At 36.7% G+C, this 25133-nt stretch overlaps 1 protein-coding gene across 8 annotated transcripts in view; it reads left to right on the top strand.

Moving 5' to 3' along the window:
• The window catches only part of NRG3 (neuregulin 3), a 426542-nt gene that overhangs the window by 293864 nt on the left and 107545 nt on the right, over positions 1-25133 (top strand). For all 8 annotated transcript variants that reach the window (XR_012043908.1, XM_072870984.1, XM_072870982.1 and 5 more), the window contains exon 3: positions 15234-15307. Coding sequence is in view for 7 of the 8 variants with exons in the window: in XM_072870984.1 (XP_072727085.1) it covers positions 15234-15307 (74 nt within the window). In the remaining variant the exon portion in view is untranslated. The remainder of the gene's footprint in view (positions 1-15233; positions 15308-25133) is intronic.

Here is a 25133-nt window from a genome sequence, read left to right as displayed (position 1 = left end):
TTCTTACAGAAGCTGCAGGAAAGCCAGCAAATTAAAATGTCCTGATTATACTACTTTCTGCCCACAAGTAACCGTGAAATAACATGTTTTGGATTCCTGTGCATTAGCACATAGCTGGTAGTGAGAATTGTGTCAGTCAAAGAGCTGCTTTGCATGTTGGGCAAGTATTAAAATGGACATAGAACAACATAAATTTGCCCCTACTTGTTGTGTATCACATGCTTTGGGTAGCTAACCTACTTGGAGGTAATGTATTAAAAATAGCTTTTAAAATATTGAAATCAGAAATAAATACCATGCTTTCATCTCTGCTATAAATTTTTTAAAACCACTTGCCACCCTTGTTAGAAATGTTTCCTATAACAATATTTATTATATTGGGTCATTCTTATTCTTAAACTAAGGCATACATTTCTTCAAAATAATGCATAGCTTGTGTTCATCAGCATGTCTCCAAATATTTCAGTGATTTTTATGTTAATCAAGACTTGTCAGGTAACTGAATTATTATTTTTTAAATGCAAACTGAGCAAACAAACATTATCCTGATTTTTTTTGTTAGCATTATGACATCCTTGGGCTTTGCTGTAGTTCAGTTCTTCACTCTGAAGAAAATCTACATTTTAAAAAGCTTGGAAATTTTATCCTGTATAGAAAATAACTGCATTCAAGTATATTGTTACAAAACTTGGTGTCGTGTAAACAAACCCTCCACAATTGATGGGCAGTGGTGAAGTACCAAACGTGTTCACAAGAAGTAATGAAATAATTATAATTTTAAAATATTCTTGAACAGATCTGCAAAAAATGGAGCTTGAGCTGAATTCATAACCTAGAACTGTGTTACTATTTATGGTTAATAAATTGACATTCCTTGTTTTCTGTTGGAAAATTTTCCATTTTCCACAATGAATGATGTCACTGATGGGGCAGGTACTGTCAGTAGTCAAATGGAATTTCTTGCAGTTAATACACATCCTGTACTGTGAAACATACTCATCCAAACCCTACTAAATTACAAACACATTCGCTGGTGAAACTTAATAAACTTGCATTAATAACTTGTGAACAAAAATGCTCAAATCACTAGTACTTTTTAATGATGTGGGTTCTTTTAACTCACAAGCAAGAAACTAATTAAGAAGGCTTCAGGTCAAGGTTTCACAGTGGAACAGAGAGGGGATTTTTTTCCTTGTTCTAATAAAATTTTGTGTAAAACATAATATGGTTTATGTTAGACATGTCATTTCTGCTTCAATTAATTTTCCTGCTTGCTTAGTGTAGTAAGGGTCTTGCCACATTTCTCCTGTGGAAGTCCACCTGCATTTTATGTGGATGATAAGGTAACTGGGTTTTTTCTTTTGGGTGGCGCTGTTCCCGTTTCAGGTTTGTGCTTCTCCAACATTAGCTCCGACAGACTTTTTCTTTTGCCACTGAACTAAGGAGAGAGCAGAGTAAACTCAGAATGACTTTGGGCTGGAGTCTTCAATTGCATGTTTTGAAGCTCTAAGCGGGTGGACTGCCAGCTGCAGGAGGTGCTGTTATGCGATGAAGGCTGCAGGTTCCTGTCTTGTGTAGGAGTTAAACTTGCTAGGTTTAGTCAGTTGATACCAACACTTTTTGCTGACTGGTAAGCCGTTGATCCATTAGCAGGAGAGCTTTAGCTGCTAGTTTTATGCTAAATCTACATGGTGATACATATGCCATAATGTCATTACAATACATACAGTTGTCTCTTCAGAAAAAAATTATTCTACGCAAGACTTGTTACTAAATCTTACTATATAATGGGGTGACTTTAAAGATTTGGAGTTTTTCAGTTAGCAACTTTAAATATCTCCAGAAAATGGCTTGCTTGAATTCTAACACCATTCATTTTCTGGGTTCTAAGAACCAGAAGAGTTCTTAGCTAAAGAAGAGTTATTTTGGAAAACGTTTCTCTATTTGAACTTTACTAGGCAATTACATTGCATGTCAAATTGTTCTTATCTATAAAATGCAATGTGTGCTGATCATATAAAATACAGTAGCAGAGGCATGTTTATTTCCTGCCATAAAGTGAGAGGGCATCATTTGTGTAGACCATCTGTTAGTAGTTAAGGATATTTTAACTGGCACCTCCAGAGTGGCTTCAATTATTCTTTCCAAACCAGGTATAAAAACAGGTACAAAACAAATACCTCACTGAATTACTGAGGGATTTTGAGTGTCTTGCAAAGGTACTCTGTCTCTGTGGATAAGTATTGGCTTGATGTGGCCTTGAGCTGTTTAGGAGAGGAGTTGTCATGGATGGAGTGATGCACTTCACTCGTAAGAGTGAAGCAAAAATATACTTTGTTGTGGATGGAGTGATGCACTTCACTCGTAAGAGAGAAGCAAAAATATACTTTATTGATATAAAACAGTGAGTTAACAAGGTTCAACGGTAAATACGACAGTAGTTTAACAAGATTTGATGGCAAGGAACACTTGATTATTTACTTCATAGAGGACAGGATGAAACTGTCAGGGAGACCCTCCCATTGAGTCATGATATTCAGAAAGGACCCCCCTTGCTTTCTAAAGTCCTTCTCAGGGAGGAGTCTAGGTGCAGATAGATCCAATCCTAGTCCCAGACTTAGTCAACAGTTTATGTCTAAAGGATTATATATGCGCAATCAATTCTTTATATCACTTAGCTAAGATTTCAAAGTTTAGCATGCTATTGGTCACTTACCAGGGATCTGTTGCAACAAGGAGTCTCTCAACCTGAAGGAGTAACCTTGAGAGGCGTCCCTACTCAAGGGGAGATCCTGGCGTGCAGCCCACTGCCATGCAGGAGAGCTCAAAGAGCTCTTGGGCTGCTCACTGTTTATGGGGGTAAGATGATTGACTCTCGGTCATATTTGCATACTAACCACAGATGTTAGTTTCTTCCAAACTTGGCTTGAGTTGGACATTGACCAGCACTGTGGTGAGGTTGACAGATTGCCATAAATTAGCCCCTGGCTATTGTGGTGTTATCTGTCTCCCCTGAATCCGCTTTGAGCTGGGTGCATCCATCATGACCAGACGCATCCATCACGACCGCCACTGGTGGTTATTGCTTGAGCAGGGTTATGGGAAGAGGTCAGGTCGGGGTGCGGGAGGGGAGCACACAGGCACAGGAGTCTTTGACAAGCATTATTCGATATAGATTTTATTACTAGACAGGCATCTGAGTTCCTATGTGTATTTTAAAATTTGCCCAAAAAAATTAATTAGAAAGTTTTGCTGAAATTTGAAAAATGTTTTTGAATCTGAAGGGCTGGACTGGAAATCTTGCATGACTTTTTCATGATAAGCAAAGGATCCATTGTACTTCTAGCTTGGGCTTGAAACAGAGAATTTAATTTCTCTGAGTATTTTTGGCTCAATTTTTGTATTGGGAAATACTCAATGAAACAAAATGAAAAACATATTTGAGAGTTTTTTTAAAAATTCCATGGCTGTTGCTTTTGTTTAGTAGCTGGAAGCAAAAGACACTAATGTTGAGCTTGTAATGTGCGTGGGGAGGAAACTGAGAAAACAAACACATCCAGCAAACCTGTTATGCTACTTACTAGTGAGTTTGCACCTCTCTTTAGAATTGCCTCACTTATTGTTATAATTGCCATCTTTAACAAATGGCCGCTTGAAGGTGAGATAGGTTCCTACCAAACACCATGACAGCATCTATAAATCTTACGTCTTTTAGTCCCTTCTTTATTGATTTTCAGACATCTTTTTTTTTCTACCTAAGTCCAGTCCCTGAAAGATGTTTTCAAGAAGAGTTTTTAAGGGCTTTTATAAGATGGTAATCTTGGGCAGACATAATGTAAAGCAAAGGTCTAATTTTCATTTGTTTTTTCAAGTATTGAATGTGGCTTTCATCTGTGCCTTAGCTGCATGAGGCTTTGAATATGGTATGAAATCACTTTCCATTTATTCAAAAGCTTTCTCATAGCTGATGAATGCCATACATAATGAAAGACTATATTCATTTATCATCCATAGTAAATAATTTATCACACAGCAGAGGTATATTGTGGAAAAACCTAATCAAAGCTTTTCAGTTTTTCTGGTTGGTTAAATCCAAAATAGTAGGGAAATGATTGCTCAGTTAGTTGGTTAAACATTTTGTTTATTAGATGATATTCAAAGACAGTTTCTAATGCTTTTGTGGTTTACAGATTGAAGTTTGTTGTTAAGGAGGGATTTTTTTATTGTTTTTTTTCACTGGTGCAACATGAACTAGGAAAGTCTGTGTTGCTCTTTCTATTGAGTTAAATTGGAAAAATAAATCACCGTGGCAAGGGCAGCATTATTGCATTGTGCCATGCTTGAGGCTGGTCAAAATGCTGCCATAGGTAAGTTGGTTTGGTATGGATACATGAGATGAACTTGCGTTGAACTACTAGAATGAACAGGCTGTGGCAACTTGCTCCTGGTACAGGTCAGCCCTAAAATCTTCCTTCAAAAAGCAAAAGAGAACACAGAAATTTCAGTTCTGAAGTACAGTCACTTCCAGGGTTGCTTCTGAAAGGTCCTCTTAAACATTTGCCCACCTGTACTGAATTTAATCTAGCATTTGCAGATCTTGGAGTTAATATTGGCACTCAGGACTCAATTTATTCAGCACAGACTGTAACTTTTCTTATTTCAGCACTAATACAAAGTAACAAAAGCTAAACATTAAAAAATTTAAATTCTTAAAATGAAAAATGTTGATTAAACCTATTCACATTTTTATCTTTTCAAAAAGCTTTTTCCAGATATTGATATTTTATTCAATTTGGAGTAGTATTTTTTTTTAATGATCAAGACTTGATCATGAAAAAAGTGTGTTGCCTGTCCAGTGCTGTCTGACCTAGACAGCGTCATAAAGTACTGTAAGCACTGTTTAGATGGAATTAGAAGTGCATATGAACTTTTGAGTAAAAGTTATCACTTGTTGACTTCATAACATTTGATTTTACTAGAGCACAGCTGTGAAAAATTGAGCTGATACTAAGCATGATTTTCTAATCAGTATAAGCAAGGATAAGTCTCCTGGGACCATGATTTTAAAAGATTTAGCATAAGGTGAGCATGACCTTGTGCTTGTCAACCATTGACTGCATGTTCTTGATTACTTTTTCCAGTCTTGTTCCAAATCCAGTTTTACTGTGAAAACTAGAAGTTAAAGTGCTCCTCCATACCCTGCTCTAGTAAAGTTTTGAGTTTTCTATCATTTTGTTTAATAGTACTCTTAATCTCAGAAGGAAGCATTGCATCTTTGCTCCTTTCATCTTCTTTGTTCATTGGAATATGTCAAGAGCTAAACATTTGGCAATAGTTCAGAAGGATTCTTAGATTTCTTCTACAGATGGGTTATTTTTGGCATGTAAATGCTGGTCAATCTTGACCCCTCTGCGTTTTTTTTTGATGACCGCTTCTGCCCAGTTCTGTCTGTGGTGTGTTTGTATTTCTAGCCATTGTTTTTGCAGCAGAGTAATGCAGTCCTATCGGATTTGAATTTTTCTGCAACACAAGAGACTACTGCTCTATATTATTGAGCTAAGAATGGAGAGGGTAAGATTTAATTTCTGTTGATGACTGAACAAGCCAGATGATCATCGTGATGTCTGTTCTCTAGTCATCCCAATGTGCTTGGGTTTGATAGTTCCTGAATACAGTCTTACTTAAAGACTGTTCTCCGGCTGAAAGGGAGACAAAGGACATCAAAACTAGAAATTTTGTTGTTAAAATATATGATGGAAAATGAAGTCTAGAGGCCATCTCTTGAAATCATGGAATTCATCCTAGCTCAGTCACAAGTAAAAGGTATATTTTATTGGTTTTTCTTTGCAGCTACATAACAAGATTTGACATACATAATAGATGTGGTAGCAGCCCAGAGATGGAGGCTCAGGTCAGTTAGGCTCCATTCAGCACTGAAGTTAAGCATCTGTCTGTTTTATATGGATTTAAATAAATACATGGATTTTGATTGGACAAGCAGCATAAGTAGGCCTGTCTAGATCCCAGTACCTTCTACATATGTGATTATACACCACTCACTAGGGTTTGAAACATGACTGTATTCTAGCTACCTGTTGCTGACTTGTAACTGTACCCTCTTCAAATTCTCACATGCTTGCTGCAATAAAAAACTAAACGCAAAATCTTTTTTCAATCTTGAATCTGATTGTTGAAACTAAATTACAGTCAGTTGCTAAGTTGCCACTTCAAATTGTTATGCATAAGACTTGTATCCAGACATAAGTATTATGGAAACAAAGGGAAAAATAATTTCTTAAGGATTTCGTTATCCTTGGTGGGTGAAGATAATTCTTATACCATGAAAAGCCTAAAGCCTGTGTATTAGTGTGAAATGTTGACCTGCATGTGGATATGCCACAAGTAAATTTGATACCAAGTAACTATCAATAATACAATAAATTTATATCTTCAGATACAAAACCTAACCTGAGTTTTAAGTGAATACAGTAGTCTAGAACCACTATGTAACAATTCTGCATGGGCTATGTGCATTGATTAAGTATATGAAACTTTTTTTTTTTTTAAGGGAACATCTTCAAATAGAAAAAAATGGTCTGTTGTTGAGGGGAGGCAAATGATTATTAGTTCAAGTGCTGCCATAGGTCTGGACAGCTTGAATGGCTTTCCTAACACTGCTTGTTAACTTTTATTTCTTTTTCTGACCTAACTTTTATGAAAGACTAAGAAGGAAAACCATCCAGATCAGGAGAGGAATGATAATTCAGTAGTTCCTGCATAACTTTGGATGAGGCATTTAAGTCAAAGCCACATAACTCCTTTTAAATGCTAAAATCCTCATTTAGTTCAATGGTTCCTACAGAGGATTTAGAGAATTCAGATTTTAGTAAAGTATCCCCATTTAATTTCTCCAAGGCTAAAGGAGCCTGAAACACTGGAGTCAATAAATTAGCTGAAAGTTGTATTATCTAAATCTTGGCAATGACTCGGGGTTTTGTAGCTGTGACCATTAATCTCTATGCTGGTTGCACCAAGAGCATAATAGTACTTCCCTATTTCAGAGAGGTGCACTGACAATTTACATCCTGAAAAAATATAGTGGATTATACCAATGATAAGTATGATTTTTAAAAAGTCTGATTCAATTTCTCTATTGATGTTAGAGTGTTTCAGCTAGCCTGGTTCTAGGGCAAATGATATAGAAAAAAACTTTTCTTAGCCTTCTTTGGCTGCCTTTTCAATATAATTTCCTTTCTGGTTACTTGCTGTACTTATTTTTAACAGCTGCAACATTTTAAAAGAAAGTTGATATAAAAGTGATCTTTTTTTTCCTTAAAGTTGATATTGTCCATTCTGTAAGAATTGTACTATTTCTTTACACAATAGTCAACCTTATTTCTCTAAGAAAAGAAAAAGAAAAGGCATATACATATCTTTCTTCAATCACATAATAGATTGCAAGGTCTTTAAAAACTAAAGTATGTTCAAACCCTGATATGAAGACTTTATTATGCATTAAGTTGCATCTCTGTTGTGGAGATTATTTTAGGAAAAAAAAAATCTCAAAGAAAAAAGAAAAAGAGGAGGGGGGTGAGTGTCCTGGGTAAGTGTTCTGGCCTTCCCATCTGAAGGGATCCATGTTTGTGTTCAAGAAATACTGTGTCTTTACCCAGCTCCTTATCGGGTCCCCAGTTATTGTTATTTCTCGTGCCATGCATTCATTTTAATTTAATTGAGTTGATTTTTATCTGTTTATGTTGACTTTAGTTTAATTTTAGTTAGGTTATATTTTGTGCATAACATAGACCGTATGGGCTAGAACTTTATGCAAGGAGTGCCCAAGAGTCTGCTGGTCCCAGAGCTGCACATATTGCTGCAGTCATAAATCCATAGCATTTTAAAGTAAGGACCCACCTATCTAAACATACCTTTTAATGACTGGTTCTGTTTACACTTTTTTGCACGAAAGGTATCATTTTTGCTTCTTGGTGCTAAAAGCCTCTGGCTATTTGTGTTTGAGGTTACTAAGGGCGGTCAAAAATCCATGTCTGCTTTTTCTGCTTTGCTTACTGATGGTGTCTGTAAATACTGGGTAACTAGATGGTTTGGCTAGTGAAATTGGTTTACTATAGTGATATAAAGTAGTAGAGGCTACTGGATTTTTGTGGTCACATATGACTTAGACGATTGCATTACAGGTTTTAATAAAATTACCGCAACCAAGACTTGAAGGCTGTGTTAGTGAATCCATATGGAAGATCTCACCAGTGCATTTTAAAAGTCTGATTACAAAATAGCTACAGTTTGTCATCTTCGGACAAGGAAGAAGGATAGGGCCTGCCAGTGAGAAGCATATTATAAAAAGTGATTCTCTGTAATAGGTTGGGGTGCAATGACGTAGATGTGCTATGTCACTCATGGAAATAATTGAGGAAAAACTGCATTTTTTTAATCTAGCTTTAAAGTCCAGTGTTTCATTTCAGGAAGAGTTTGAGCTTTATTCAATTATATATGTTGGAGTGTTAGATCAAGGAAGGAATTAATGAAGGGCAGTTTCCCCTATTGCTGTGGTAGGCTTTTGTAACTGGTTTTGTATTACGGGCTGTCACCCTTCCTCATACTTCTCTTCCCGTCTGTGCCCCCTGCCCTGAGTGCTTACTGCCAGCGGACCACATGCAGTTGGAGCTCCTATGGTCCAACGCCAATGGTCACTCACAATTAAGAAAAGCCTTTTCCTTTAACAGTTTGCTCATAAGTTGTTGCATGATCCTTTTATGAAACAATATTGGAAAAGTCATATCAACTTGAAAAAGTCTTTCCATTGTGAAACTACAGAAACAGATTTGCAAAGAGAAAAATGTCATCTCTGCCAGCACTGCTTGATATATACCGTGTCTCCTGAGCCCTGCAATTTCTGGAAAAGTCTCCAATAACCATTAGCTGAATTGCAGTTAAAATATTACTTCTGGTTTGTATTTCACTACAAACTGTTGGGTGTAAACAGTTACCTGATAACAATAGTAACTCTGTCCAATGCTCAACACATGACTGTTTCACTCAGGCATGATTAGAGCTGTGTTGGAAACTTTTTCATTGTCCCCCCATCTCCCCCCATCTATTTTGAGATTAAATGGAATAGCTCTGATTTTTTTTCAAGAACAATACAAGAGCAGTCTTTCCTAGAACAGATAATAATCAAGTGATCAGGATATGTCTGCGATATAGAAAACCTGGGTTCAAGTCTTTAATGCTTCATTTGCACATCAAAAACTGAATGTGAATCTCTTAGGTCTCAGGTGAGTGCCTGACAAGCAAATTATTGATTTTTATGAAGGGTTAATTTTCTGTCTGGCTTTGAGCATGGTATCCACTGAGAAAAATTCTAAATTGTGATTCAGTGGTCTAATCTATTGAATCTACGAAGCCTGTTTTCTGCTTGTAGTGGCATGCTGCATGTGTTAAATGACAAGACATCCTGTCTGACCCTCACTGTTAAGATTACTTTTTTTTCCCTTGTGTATAAAATCTTCATCTAATAACAGTCACGATAATAAACATAAATTTCCATTGATTCCAGTTAAGGTCATTCTAGTTGCAAGCAGAGAAGTCTATATTTAGCTTACCTGCAGACCAGAGGAATTATTTTTCATTGTTTACGGCATATTTCAGGCTAGATTGTGGGACAACCCAATGGCCTATACAATGTCATGGCTTGCTACTGTATATTTATTGCATAACTGGCTCTCTAACCCAGGATAAAGCGTATTGCATTCTCTGTGTGAAAAGAAATACTTGATCAAAATTTTTAGACCATTGGAATATTTCTTTATCATGATCTCTGATTCCTCCCTTAAAGAAGAAGTAAGAGGTGCAGTATGTACTCTTATTGGCATCTGATTGTCAGTACAACGGCTGTAATGGTGTTATGAGAAAATAATTTGTAACTGATCCAGTGAAATTATGAGGTGGATCATTCTAATTAATAGCATTTTTGAGATTGTCATTTTGTAGCTTTTACAAGTGGAAGGAAACGTGTTGGTCTGGATACACTGCAAAAATTAACTTTCCTTTTTCATAGGTACTATTAATTCCATCTTTCAAATTGTATTACTCCTGTTTATGAGGCTAGAATCAGATTATAGGTTTATATAAGTTCATCTTTTGGGCACTGCACTATTAAGACATTTCTGTTAAATGTCATGAATCACTTTGGGCCTAGGATATGCTTATTTTCTTGATGTATAGTATTACAGCTTTGTCATCTGGCATAGTCTGTCACTGAGGTTCCAAATGCCATTTTCAAAATTTCCATTTCAGAGGAACTCATATATCTTATGGTTGCAAAATTCTGGACTTTGTGCAGAGAATCTATTTTCTGCATGCTTCTTCACATGGTCAAAGGCAATGTGATCACCACACTTAAGGAAGAAAAAGAATTATTCCCTTTTCAAATGGATGGTCAGTATCATAGGGGAAGAGGAAAGAGGTGGGGGTTCACAACATTATCATCTTTCATAGCCCCTGCAGTCTGCTGGTGCCACTCTCTCTCCTGCCTTCTGTACATTACTGTCCCTTGAGAACTAAAATATTTCAGTTTAATAGGGATATGGAGCTCTATATGGAAGTATGTGGGGAAAATGTAAACTGTGATGGTAATGGCTTCTTGGCCATAAGCTTTATATGTCCTTCCCTAACTCTTCTAAGTAGGTTCTTTGTAATATATTCCCTTTCTCCTGCTGGCTTTAGATATATTTTATTCTTCAGTTTCACTTAACGTGCAATTTGCCACCCCCCTCCCCCCATTCACTTTATTCTTTACTAGTGTGTCCCATCTGAAATTTAGGGATTTAGAGTGCTGTGTTATTCCTACGTGTGATGCAGTCATCTATTTGAAATCTCCCTTGGCTCCATAAGGTTTGAATATACAAGAAACAATTCTGAGAAATTGTCTGTGTTCTCTTTGACTAGAACATACATGTATTAATACTCTTTAATATTAAAATGGGGACAAAAGGATTGAATAAACGCTCATACTCTGCTTACTTTTTAATACTTAAGTGCAAGTATGCTCGAGTAGAAAGAAAAAAACTTCTCACCAGGAATGAGAAATGTATTTCTGCGTATATGTTTTCACACAAAGGACATCGTGGGTGACTCCATAAAGTGCAATACACAATGCAGTTTGTCTTCGGTGACCTTAAAAAACATAATCTAGAGAAAGTACATTACCAATGAAAGATGTAAAAATACATGACAAAATGATCTTAGTTAAATTTAGCAGATACTATTTCGGGATGTATTGTTTGCAAGCTTTTTAGCAGCTGCAGATTAGCTTTACCTGTGATTCTTTTCATACCATTTAATCAGAAGGATTTAAATCATTCCATTCATACATTTTTGTTGATATTTTTGGTCTAGAGCCTAGACAGATACAGTTATTTTGGTGAAAATCTGAATGCAAAATAGCGAATTCCATTTTCATATTTACTTTGCAAGGAGGCTGTAATTAACGCTATTAGAGCCCTTCACCATGGTCTGCACTTAAGTGTGTGCCCAAGCCTGCTCATGCAGGGCACCACTTCAGCACAGAATTGATTTCTGGTGCTGGAATGGAGCTTAGACTGCCCTTTCTGTCCTTCACTGCGGGGGTCCCGCGTGCGGATCAGAGCTTCACTACGGGCAATATCTTATCCTAGTTTGATTTTCTTTTGCTTTTTTTTAAAGGCATATCTAATAAACATTTGCTTGTCACATAATCAAATTATCATTTCTGAAACAGTCAGCTGCATCAAAGCGTTTCTCAAGATTACCCTGATTACTCACAACTTTTTTTAATACATCCATAAATATGAATGTGATCATTCACGCTGCATGTGGCAATATTGAACGATCTCAGCTGGACTTCCCTGAACTTCTGTATGTGACACAACAGTGTTGTTTTAATAGGGTTTTTCATGGGGGTGGGTTTTTTTTAACTTAGAGGTGTGATGCCAATTGGCAGCATGTGTGCATGTCAGGTATTGTGGGCACAATTATCGCATCTGCCCATTTAGGATGGATGACAGATGCTTTAGCAAAGATTATAGGATGCCACAACGTGATCATCTTTCATCATATTTTAACATTACAACTGTCAAATGTATATTCTACAAGACTTCAATTTCACAAGACTTAAATACAAAGGTTTAAACTTTGCTGTGATATTAGCAGAGCAGTGATTGCTATTACTTGGTGTCTTATGGAGTTCAAAAATCATTTGTTAATGAAACTAGGAGACTTAGTTTTTATCTTTGCTGAAAAAGTTAATATAATTTAAAAAACAACCTATGTATGGGCATAGTAGTTGTTATCTTAGTGTAAGATTATGTTATTACATTAAGAGATTGTATTTATTCTTTGATATATCAGCCACCTCTGTACTAAATTTTGAAAGTAACAAAAATAAATTTCTCCTGTGGCATGTTCATCGAAGTGTACAGGTAAGTGAAAATGTGACTTTAGACTCATCCAGGTCAGTCAGCCAGCTGATTACTGTATGCTCCAGTTTCACAGTGATGGAGACAAGCAGCAGTGTATGTATGATATGTGTATGTATATACAAGCAGCAGTATATATATGATATAGTCAGGATAAAAATAATAGTTTAATATGATAGCAAATACATTTTTAAGAGAAGAAATCCATCCCCATCATTATCTTCAGATTGCACAGCATAGCTGTGGCAGCGTGCAATTCAGTCAGGTACCGGGGATGTTGTGTTTTACAAGGAAGAAGTTGTAAATCTAAGTGACTCTGTGATATATTCTGTTCCAACCCATTGCTCTTACAAAGTCAGGAAACGAAAGACATGGAAACACATCTAACTTCAAGTCTTGTACTGAGGTGATACTTTACCAGTTACAGGAGTCTCCCATCAGATTGTTTTTGAGGCCACCAACTTTATCAGCATTTGCTGTATTTGCAACTGATAAAATGTAACCCTTGCGAACAACATTAAATGGAAGGTGAAAATATCCACAGCACCTTTTGCCATTTTTGTGAGATACAAAAAATATTTTCTGATGTTTGATTTGGACCATGACAGAGTTGGAAGGATTGGAATAGAGACCTCCTCAAATCTACCCTAGCAGCTAACAGTAGCAAAATTTGTCTCCTTCAGTTCTGGCATGAACAATTCATTACCTAGACCACAATTAATTAGCTGGACCATCTGACAGGGGAATAAATGGTGCAGACTGTTTCTCAGCTGTGAAGTGAAGATAGTCTAAGGTTTCTGTTCCATTATGTGAGAAATGGTGTGGTAAGGAAAGGAAAGAAAGGCAGCAAAGCTTCTGGCTCACATGTGCCCCAGTGGCCATCAGAGACGAAGGGAAGGGGCCGCTCCTGTTAGCGTGAGGGTACTTGTAGCATTGCTCTGCCTGCCTCTGGCTGATGGGTATTCACACATGCCCATGAGCACTCGGTATAGCTCTTCCAGGAGTTATCACTCTCTGACTCTTTATCCTCACATGTAGCATCAAAGTTTTCAGTTGTGGAATTAGGCTATGTGATGAACACTTCTATGACTTGCAGACCAACAGTTTAGCACAGGGAGTTTTAAGTCTGTAATAGGGTAATAGTAATCAGGCAGGTACAAATGTATGTCAAAAAGTTAACAGAAAATACTAATGCAAAGACAAGAATATCCTCAACTCATGTAGGTTGTTCTTAAGCTTTGAAATTAGGTCTACCAACTCTTCTCAAGACTGCAACTAAGAGTTTCTGTTTGATGTTAGGCAATTTCTGATATTTCATAATCAGAGGCAAAAAATGCATGAGCAGTGTCTGAGTATATGGAGACTTCTTCAGTTTTTCTCACTAGTGGACAATTTTAATTGAACATTCTGCATTAAAAAAAAAAAATAATCAGAACATTTTTCCTTGACTGATAACTTGTGACCACTACCATAGGATCTGAATTCGGTTTTCCCAGTTAGTCATTTTATAGATAGATGAGTACCAGTAAGAAGTTGATCTCCAAAGTAGCACTCAGTATCCTTCACAGAGAAAGGCTAAAACAGAGGGGTTTAAATAATATCTGTATTTTTTTTTATCTTCTTCTTACTGTAGATTTTTACTACTTTTTGGGGTCTGATGGCAATTATTATAATTTACATATTTGGTCACAAATGTACTTTCTAATCCCTGACTCAAGGCTGGTGAGATGTACTTCTCACTGAAGCATTAATTTATTAACCCAAAAGCATTTTAAAAGGCAACTTTTAGAGGAAGCCTGAGTAGAAACATTGTGAAGGAGCAGATAACCTCTCTGCTTGACATTATCACATAATTCAAGCTGCAGTTGTCAATCCTAATGAAGGTGGTGATGCTGATTTGAGCATATTGTTTATATGATATGCAAGAGCTTTGGGAGATAGAAGTCCCTTTTGCTATCATTTATAATTAAAGTGTCCATCATTTTTCTCTGAAAAATTGCTTAGCAAATAAATAATTAAAGGCCTGATTCTGATACACTTAGCTGAAATGAGAGAGAGAGACTTCTGAGAACAGTCCAAATGCAGTAAATGGAATTTCTTCAAAGTAAGGATTCAAGATAAATAATAGTATTAGATTCTCAGTCAAAGCCAGTTCATGTTTTTTAAGGCAGGAGGGTATTCTGGTTTATGTGCTTTAAAATCTAATCCCACAGACATCTAAGATGGTTCACTTACAAACAACGCCTGACATTGTCTATCGTGCCTAAACATGTTATCTTTTAAGCACCACAGAAACTAGTCCTAAAATTAATGGCTAGATAAGTGTTCCCTACTTATTCAAACAGCCAAAGATAAACAAGTTGTCAATCTGATGGCTTGTAGAGTACAGAAACTTTGTAAAGCTTTGTGTTACCTAATGAGTTTATTTTATTACAAATATGTCTATTTTATAGAGGATTTTTCTTTGATTGTTTCAGTGAATTGATGTCTAAAAGAAGGGTTGTGCTTAAGTGATGTTTCTTTTCATAGTTTCTGAAATAATCAAAAACAGCTGAGGGAAATTTTTTGAAATACAAATGATTTTACATGCTTCCATTGTGTTTCAGTAATGACCTTGCTTCCATAATAGTTGAAATTACTGTAAATATGCAAGTCCCTCGCAGCGTTGACAGGGAGAATTTCAGTTGATTTTGCTACCTTGAAATTAACTTTTTACTATCGCATGCGTATGTTTGTCATTTATCCCCTTTTTCTCAGGTGCAAAGAGGGCTACCAAGGAGTCCGCTGTGACCAATTTTTGCCGAAAACCGACTCAATCTTGTCAGATCCAAGTACGTCAAATGTTTTTCTTATATTTTTTTAATCCGTGCTGGAGGCTATTCTTGCCATGTGAGATGACCCTTTGCCTATTGTCAGAAAGCGTATTATGGACCACTGCCGTTGTGTGTAGAGAACAGTGTTGCTTTTGTTGGTAGGATAAATACAACATCCTCCAGTCTCTGTTCTTATAAAACATGTTCTGCTGCAGCAGGGCAGGCCATCAGAGGACTTGATTCCATATGATTTGGAATAATGCTGCCCCTGCTTAAAACCAAAACATTCACTTTTCTCTACCTTTGACTTGAGAACAAATAAAATTATCTAATCTAAAAGGAAACCAAGTATAGGCTGCAAAGTGGTTCCTTCAAAAAAAAAAAAAAAAAAAGTCAGATTGCCTGGAACTGCAGAGATTATAATCTCCTTGGAAATATGTGATGTCAGTTTACACAAAACCCAATTTTTTTTCACTTCTACAAGTGAACTTGCTCTGTATTTGCAGAGTAAAGGTATGCTTTCAGGTAATAATGTGGAGACAGAGTAACTTCTATTACACTGCTCAGTATATGCCAGAATACCATCTATGTATATGTTCTCCTACTCCACTGTTGCACTTTTTAAATTATGTTTACTAACAAAACTATGTCAAAAATATTAGCCAAGATGAATTTCTTGGAAGTGAGTCCATTTACTAATTAATGTTGTTCATCTTAAATTTCTAAATGAAGTGACATACAGCAAAGGGTCATATCCAATCTCTTGTTTTTGTTCTTATACCTGGAAACTGTAATGTATTAAGTCTTCTGGTTTTGGGTGCTCTTTAAAATTAATTTTGGGTTGGTTTGTGTTTTTTGAAGAATAATGCTTGTTCTTCTAGTCTTTTTTTGTGCTTTCTGTTTATTTTCTTGTGCTTTTCCATGTGAAAGCCTGTTGCCAAAGACACCTGTGGTTTTGTAGTTCTCTGTGTTGTACAGCTCCCATTATAGTTTGCTTTGTATTTGGTTTAGCTTTTCCTTTTGCTTGACCTTTAACGGTAAAGTGCAGAGCCTATAATGAATAGGCAGATTTTACCTTTGCCAGGTTGTATGTGCATGTGTAAACATAGAAGTTGTCAAGGAAAAAGGTACTTTGCATCCTAAAAGTGGGGGAAAGGAAAAATCAATTAACAACAGGACACGGTGGTACCTATCTGAATTGGTTTTAACAGTGAACTCTAGCTTTACACTCTCAAGAGTAGAGGCGAAATTCATATAGATACAATACGAAGCCCAGAAAATACTCCCAGATTAAGCTGCCTGCACTGTAGGCCAAAAGCCCTACAGTGCTAATATACTGCAGAAAGTATTGTTGTTTCTTTGCAGCATTGTGTTGGTTGCACAGACTTGTTGCTCTTTACTTGGGAGATGCTTACTTACCCTGGTTGGTTTCTGACTGTATTGTTTCTGTAAAATTGTTCAGCCATCTGATCCTGCTTAGTAAGCTAAGGTTCTGCTGAAATGTCCTTTTTACACCTTCTAATTGCAAAGGCAATTTTATTTTATTTTATTGAGGCAGCTTTCAAAATTATATTATTTAGGATATGTTAGGAGCAGGGGACCTTGGCTTAACGTTGACATAGATCCACTGGGCATACCTATGTCCCAAGAAGGGCCCCTCTTCCGATATAAATAAAGAAGGTTAATACAAGTTAGGTACTTTCCCAGTCGGTTTTGAAATTTAACTTATATTTAATCCTCATCTGCATTCAAAAGAGGAAAAGCTTCTGTTCAAGTACATTTCTGTGTGTTGGTATAGTGTAATAATCTCCATGTGTGTACGTGCATATGCACTTGTTCTAAGCATGCCTAGCCTGAAAGGGATATATTAGAAACTTTCTGCTGCAGCTGGACAGTGACAACATGAAAATTTTGCTCAGGAGTTAAATCAGTAATGTATTCATCTTCCCTCTGGAGAGGAAAACATTAATACCACACTAATAATCAGCACTCAGTGGCAGAAATATTTGCTATTTGCAAACCTGAGGAATGTAAAGAGTATTTGATGCAGTAGTCAAGTGCAATATGATCATCTCCAAAGGCTCTGGTGTTGCTTTGTAAAAACTTAGTTTTGTGGTTGAATGTGTGTTTGGATTAAGAAGAGTACTGCTGAAGGACACTAAAGGGTGAATTTGGAGGTTGCTTCAGAAAAAAGCAATTTTTGAAATGCAAGGCTTAATTTCTAAAAGTTGAACACCAAGATGAGTGCTCTTGTGTCTGGACTGCACATAGCCAACACTGACTGGTGTCAGTCAAGCTTTATAAACAAGTCCAGCTCATTTGAGTTTTGTGGGATTGCTTATGGTTCTTGGTAGTAAATGTGTTCAGAACTGTTAATGCTGCATCTGATAACAATATTCAGCTTGTTTGAAGTATACGTGCATGAAATACTGAAGCAATATGTTTTTAATCTTACCTTGCCTGTGATAGCGCAGGTTACATTTTCAGAACTTTCACTTGACATTAAATGGGAAGTGAATCTGGACCACAGTCAGTCAGAAAATAGCAGCAATATTGACTTAAAATTGTTAGTTATTTATACGTGCAAGAGCCTTTTTTAAAAATAGCCCTCTGAAACAAACCAAGCTTGTTCAGCATGGCTACTATCTGAGGTTGCATAGTGGCAAATAATATGGTATGGCCCTGCAGTATTTTCAACAATACCAGGCCAAACTCAGCTTCTTACCTCATTTTAGGTGTATGTCAGGCAGGTCTTGACTTTACATCACAGATATGAATACAAATTATGTAATACTTAATATGGATTAATGTATGCTAAATCATGTCCATTTAGCCTAATTAAACTAAACTGTTAAGGTATTTAAGATTCTGCTTTCAGGAAACCTCTTGAAACTACCTGATGGTGTTTCAGAGTTCCTGAATTGGCATCCATGGCTTCTTGCAGTCAGACCTGCCACCTGCTACCTTCCTTCAAGTCAAAGTTAGGATCAAATTCATAAGAAAATAGTTGTAAGACACACACAGAGCAACGTCAAAACACCCCAAACACAGGCCCTTCTACTGGACCTTCAGGCATCACAGATGTTAACAGCTTCTACTTCCCTTAATTTCTCCACTCTTAACCAGGTTTTCTGGCTATAAGTGAAAGATGTTAACAAACGGAAAAAAACCCCAACAACAAAAAACCCCAACCCAACCCAAACTCAAGTAGTTTGACAAGTTTGTTAATCTTGGAATATGGGAGAAACCTGCCTAAATCATGGGAGCTGCAGGGAACCCAACGAAATGAATAATGTTGCCAATAAGGGAAAAGGCTGCATGCTGCATGACAATGCAACCCATGCTCACGGTCGCTACCAAGAGGAGGGAATCTGTCAGCTCTGCTAATACTGGGTAGGACAAGTCCCTGAACTCTCTCTCAGTCATCGTCTCCTTCACCTATGGAGGAAGTATTAATGGGACAAAGAGAAAAGAAATAGCAGTCGCATGCTGAAAGGAAAGGATAGGAGTATATTTGAAACATTGCTTTAGCTTTCTCCATCTGGGCTAACTTCTTGATAAATACAGTTGGTGGCAATGGTAGAGCACTTCTATTTTCAACATTATAAGTACAACTTTAACATAACTTTGTGTTCAAGTCATTTTTCAGGCATGTGTAGTCCTGTGTGTATCTATAGGATTAGGAACTTATATACAACATAAATTGTACAAATGTACTCATGTACTATCCTTTATAGTGTTCTGGAGTAGACCTGCCTGGCCCAACAAGTCTTGAAAGGTAAGTTGTATGTAGGCTGTGGATATTTCTTTTGATCAGTTTTTATACTGAGGCAAAGTGTAACCTTTAAAGCTTTGACTGTTCTGTGCAGATATTCCAAAGTGGTGAACAAGGCATTGCAAATGGGTTAGTCACGTTACTCATTTTAAATCAAATTATGTTGAACTCCACCTTCAACTATTTTGTTCTTAACTCACTGTTAAAACTACTTTCTTATGCAGAAAGTGTATTTCAGTTTTATAATGTGCTGTATTAATTTTATATTTGACATACTGACATTCAAGTTGTCCCATTTGACCTCAGAAGCTTGAGTGAAGAGGGATCCCCTATCAAATATCAGGAATGTTATCTGATCCTTTTTCAAAATAAATGCATTATTTTCTAAAAGGAGAAAAATAGGATGGAAAGCTTATAGGTCATTAAGCCATGCTCCTGCTGTTGCAGTCAACCCCATCATGTAATTCCTTCCATAAGCTGATCATACTTCAAACCACTTACAGTCAGTGTGAACTAGCCACTAGAAACAGGTCTTGTTTATCGTCCCTGTTTTGAGGGTTTCAAGACTTACCTGTTTCCACCCAAAATCTTTGCACAGCCCGAATTTCTCAATTATGTCTTTGTTAAAACATGCACCTTGTTTCTACATTGATTTTTTTTTTTTTTTTTTCCTGTTTCCACCATGTTATGCTTTGGGTCTGTTAGACTGGCTTTTTCAAATGTCAGAAGTCTTGTTGCTATAGTGTTAGCTATAGCCTGTGGTCATATAATACTTTAACCTGTGACAGCATGGCACACATCATGTTTCTTTTTGAATCTCATCAAAGAGAAACCTGCAAGTGTCATGTCTGGAATCTTCAGTTACTCGTTCTTAGACTACCTCTTTATGTAGCAAAGGCTCAAAACCCCTCTCCTGGAAGACTGGGACTGTAAATAAGTAAAACAACTCCAGATAGTTTAAAAATGTATTCAAAGCCTCAAGAGCCACACACATCTCCTCCAAAAAAAAGTCCCCAAAACACCCAAACAAAAATATTGGGCTTTTTGTGTTTTGGTTTTTGTTTTGGTTTTTTTTTTTGTGTGTGTGTGGTGGGTTGTTTGTTTTTTGGGTTTTTTTTGTGTCTTCCCTGTCCAGTTTTGTATTTGTAAGTTCATAGGATAATTTTGGTTGAAAGAGAAGTCTGGAGAACTCAGGAGGTCCAGCCTCCTGCTTTAAGCAGAGCTTTGAAGTTTCTGCTAACTGCACTGGACACCACAAAGGTAGTCTGTAAAGGGACTGTTATTAAATAGAGGAAAAAATGTGTCACAGTTGTGAAATATTTATAGAATATATTTGCAAATAATTTGCATAGATAAATTAAACTTCTGAGTCTCTTATTGAATTATTGATTTTCTAGAACCTGAATAATTTTTTTGTCAACTTTACTCAACCTTTCTGAATTTGTCAATAATCCTCTTGAATTTCTTTTTTCCTCCTTTTTTGATTTCTGGAAGGCATAGGAGAAAATAAGATTTTGCTATTGGAAATACTTTGAAGGTTGGATGTAGGTAGGGGCAGTTATGAGTGGAAGAGAATCTAGGGAAAATAGGAGGACTGACTAGCCTGAGGTGGATATCTGAGTTTTGTGAAGGGCAAGTCCTTGTAAAACAGATTTAACATGGGGCTTGTTGAACCCCAGATAGACCCTTTGAACTCTGGATCTAAATCTGAATTTTGTGGCTTAACTTTGTCTCAAAAAGAAAATGTTTTTAAGCCCTTCTGCAGTAATTATGTCATCTGTTTAAGACTGTTTTGTATTCAAAAAAAGCATATGGAAGGAGCGGCTGCAGACCAAGTTTCTTTTGTAGTAGTTTTCATTTTATGCTGTCTTATCAATCTAATTGCAAAGAAGAGTGCCACATCAACTGTGTGTTCACAGAATAAAAATTATTAATGTTACTCTAAGATAGGAAGCTTTTACAAAAATGAAATTATCAAAAGGGGGTATTTTATTGCCTTGTAAAATTAGATTTTGAGCTACGTGGTGACAACGGTCAAGTGAAGTCCCTGAAAATGACAAGTCAATGTAAGATCTGTTAGCATCCATCAAGTGGGTGTGACATTTCTGTTAACTACTGTTTCTTTATAAGGATATATAAACAGAGTTCCTCCAGTTCAAATGCATCACAAATCAACCTAGATTAGGGAAGGAAGGAAGGAAGGAATTGCCTTAACAGAAGTAGCAATAAAGGAGAAAAGCAACACAGTCACTTCATAAGTTTTAATGAATTTATCTATAGACGAGAAAAGATGCATCACATGAGACACAGGCTGGGGAATTTGAAACATCAGCAAGGTAAAATAAGAAAGAAAATATATCCTTGGGGGAATGAGGGATGTGTTTTCCCTCTTCTTTGATCAAGTGTGGGTAGAGACCTCAGGATACAGACTGTGAAAGGTGACGTGTTTTCAAATCAGAGTTGTGCTGATGCTGTAAAATTTTACTTTGTGTGAACAGTATGAATCTTCTTGTTTTGTTGGGGGTTTCTTTGCTTTAAAATAGGAACTTAGGCTTTATTCTGCAGAACTGGAATGAAATGCTCAAAACCAGAAGTGCAACATTAACAAAGTGTTAGTAAAATGATTTGCCACTGATAAATGCAAGAGTAAAAGTTAGAACCCAAGAGAAATTAATTGAAGTCACAAATTTGCTACTGATGCAGTGGGCAAAGAAAATCACGATCAGTTTTGGTAATATAATTGTTTCTTACAATCTTAAAAACAAAATTCAAATGCATAGGAAACAACTGGAAGTAATATTTGTTTCTACAGGTAAGCTAACAGTGACTTACACAGAATGTGCAGTATAGATGCTATTTAGTGATTTTTTTTCTGTCACTACTCTAGAATAGATTTTAAAAATCACAAGAGTATTGTTGGTCTTCATATTTCTGATGTAGAGGTGGGCATATTTTAAATTACTTCTAGGATTCTAAGTCTGCATCACTCTTCTCAAGTAAAAGCAAAAAAAAAAGGGGGGGGGGGGATAAATCCAAAACAACCCGCTAGTGTGAGAGCAGTTTCCAAATACCATTGCTTTTGTGGGCAATAACAGAGCTTTTTTCCCCTATTTTCACTTAATTCCAAATCCTTTAAAAAAACAACCAGCAATGAGTTTGCATAGATTTATACACACACACACACGGCTTTCTTTCTGTAAAGAATGCAGGGGGGCTTACAGTTTATTTCAGTTTCATACTTCAGTTTTAAATTAATTGTCGGCCTGTACCAAATTCTTTTTTGTCTTTATTTAGCATTAGCTAAAATAACATTAATTAGCAAGTCATACAGGTTTATTTGGAAAAGTAGAAAAATTCAGTCTGAATTTGACCCAAATCCTTTTATTAGTTTTAAAGGAACATCAGTTCTTTATTCTCCTCTGTTCATCTCTTCTCCTGGAAGACAAGAATGTATTGGCATCTGGTTACTCAACATTGTTTTATTTTCAGAACTTTTCGTTTAAAGTCTTGAAGTATGTCTGGTTTTGCCATGACTTTTAGGCCATAGGTGGTCTTCTGTAATTCAGCTTGTGAAGACTGCATGTCTGTAGAAATTCATGGAGAGAAGCTGGAATCAGGTAGATGCAGTATCTTTGACAGCAGGGAAAAAAACCCAAACAAACCTCAAAACCATTTGTTTCTTCTTTAAAAACTGCCTATATGTGGAAGGATAATAATGAAATTGAAAATTCCTTTTATTTGAGCTCAGTATAAATCCCAAGGAAGACAGAAAATAGAGATATCTAGCAATGCAAATCCCAGTCAACCAAAAGTTTTAATCAGTGTATCTTCCTGTAAGCCATAGATGCTAGAAATCAAGAAGGAAATTACATCCACCCCATGCAGACGAGTTTGAAGGCTGCCTTTCCAAAGTACCATTCATCTGTGAAATTTGGGACTTGCATCTAGTTAAAGAATTTCTAGGTCTTTGTGTAGCGATTTTTGCACGTGTATTTTAAGGAAATTTACCATATGATGGCAGAAACACTGAGCTATGGCTTGTTACACAACAGCCACAGCAGATGGCTGCGAATAGAGGTTACAGTCTTATATAAGGGACGGAGTTGTGAATCGCGCTCTCCCGCTGGCGAGCCCGCTCTGCCACGAGCGCGGGGTTCATCTCAGTGCCTGAATGAGAGGCGGTGCAGCACTTTTGCTAAACAAGCACCTTCTGAAGTGATGAGCCTCTGAAACATCAACTTCTCCTATCTGCTCCTCTTACAAACACATTATGATTTCCTAAATCTGCTGTTGGCCATCCCGTGTCTGGAAAACCGTAAGTATAAATATAGCTTGAAGTATATGTTCTGTGACACTCTGGAAGCATCTAGTTTAGCCTGTTGGTCTAAGTAACTAACTTTTCTGACTTGCATACTCTACATACTGATGATATGTTACTGTTGGTGTCAGTCTCCCACTGTCTTTCAGAAGGACTTCTCTGATTTTGCCTGGATGGACAAGGCGCAATCCATCGTTTGACTTGTCAGATCACATTTGCAGGCCTTCTAAGAAGAAAATTCAGCAGTGCAGCAACCATAGTTCTTCATGCTCAGGGAGAAAGTATAAGCAAAGATGGGTCATTGCGAGATGACATGTAGGAAGATTGCACAAAACATGACAGTGATTTAGCTGAAAAGCATTTGTTTCATCAGGTTCTGTCTTTGTAAATTAGCTACTCAGTTGTCCAAATAGCATTTCACTTTAGCAATACCATTTCACTTTATCTCGGTGATTTAGTTAAATGCCTCGGGATTTGTTGAGATGGTGTGGTATAGGTTTCATAAAGATGTCATAGCCTGTTGCAGGAGCTACTAAGAACACATGGAGAAGAGAGATGGATTTCTCTTACTGGCAGCTAATCTTATACCTTTGAATGTATCTGTCTGTATTAAATCTAAGTCTGAACTGGGTGTTTTGCCTTCTCTTATGAGTGGTTCTGTGTTAAAATGATTTTAGTAAAAACTGCAGCAGTGCGTGTGCAGATAAATCACAAAGTTGTGGGAGGCCTGATACTCTGATCTGTCCTGTCCGAAGCAGAGTTATATGACCAAGTAATAAAGAGCAGGAAGACAAATTCTGCACTGATTTGTACATGCACAAAGCTCAAAATCAGTCCAACACACACTAACTATCCTGAGAGTAAAAACGTTAAAGGGCTCATACATGAGAACTAAAGTTTCCTCTGAGAGGATTTATGCTGAATGTCCTGATCATCTTCCCAAAACTAATACTTTGTAAGAGTCTCGGTGCTCTTAACCAATCTTCACTCTTTGCATTAAGTCCATACTCCACTATAAGGATGCTTATTAAGGCAATTATTGTTGTTAGACTTTTCACTTCACATGGAGCTTATACTAGTGTTGATTCAGCTCATTTGAACAATCTCTTCTTATGAAGGAAAACCTGGAATAAGTGTATCATTCAATATTAATGTAGTAAGTGCTCTGTGTTGTTGTGAAGTCCAAATGCTCTTGGGTTAATGTGTGTATATACGTATCTTCCTAGGATAATGGCAGTCTTACTGAAAACATTAGGGGTCAGCATTACTATGAGTTCTATCACCACATCAAGGTAATTATTTTCTTCTAAGAAGAAAGATAGTGCTGAGACTCCTGAAGGCATTTTCAGGCTCATTTCTTAGGCCTTCCATAACAATCATATTTGGCAACAAAGAACAGCCATTTCTGGTTAAAATTTTACTAGGCAAACCCAGCAATTTATGAAACTATTATTCCCTGGATCAAAAAGATCAAATGGTATAATCTTAGTCTCACTGAAACTGGCAAAGGTTTTATTAATGAATCCTTCGAGGTTACATTTTCCTATAGTGACTTTTATTCCATGTATGACTACTATTTTGCTAGAGATTTTTTTATTGACCATTGGGGGGTTGAAATTGCCAACCGTGAGGATATGTATTCATTTTCTTCAGTGTTAAATTTGATCATGGAAATGGTTTAAGTGACAAACCAGATCAGCGTTGACCCAAGAGCAAACCAAAGAACAGATTGTAACAGGCGGTTCTTGATT

The sequence above is a fragment of the Ciconia boyciana genome, chromosome 8 (genome assembly GCF_034638445.1).
Source record: "Ciconia boyciana chromosome 8, ASM3463844v1, whole genome shotgun sequence".
In the NCBI taxonomy this organism is placed as follows: Eukaryota; Metazoa; Chordata; class Aves; order Ciconiiformes; family Ciconiidae; genus Ciconia; species Ciconia boyciana.
This window is presented reverse-complemented; position numbering and strand designations above follow the sequence as displayed.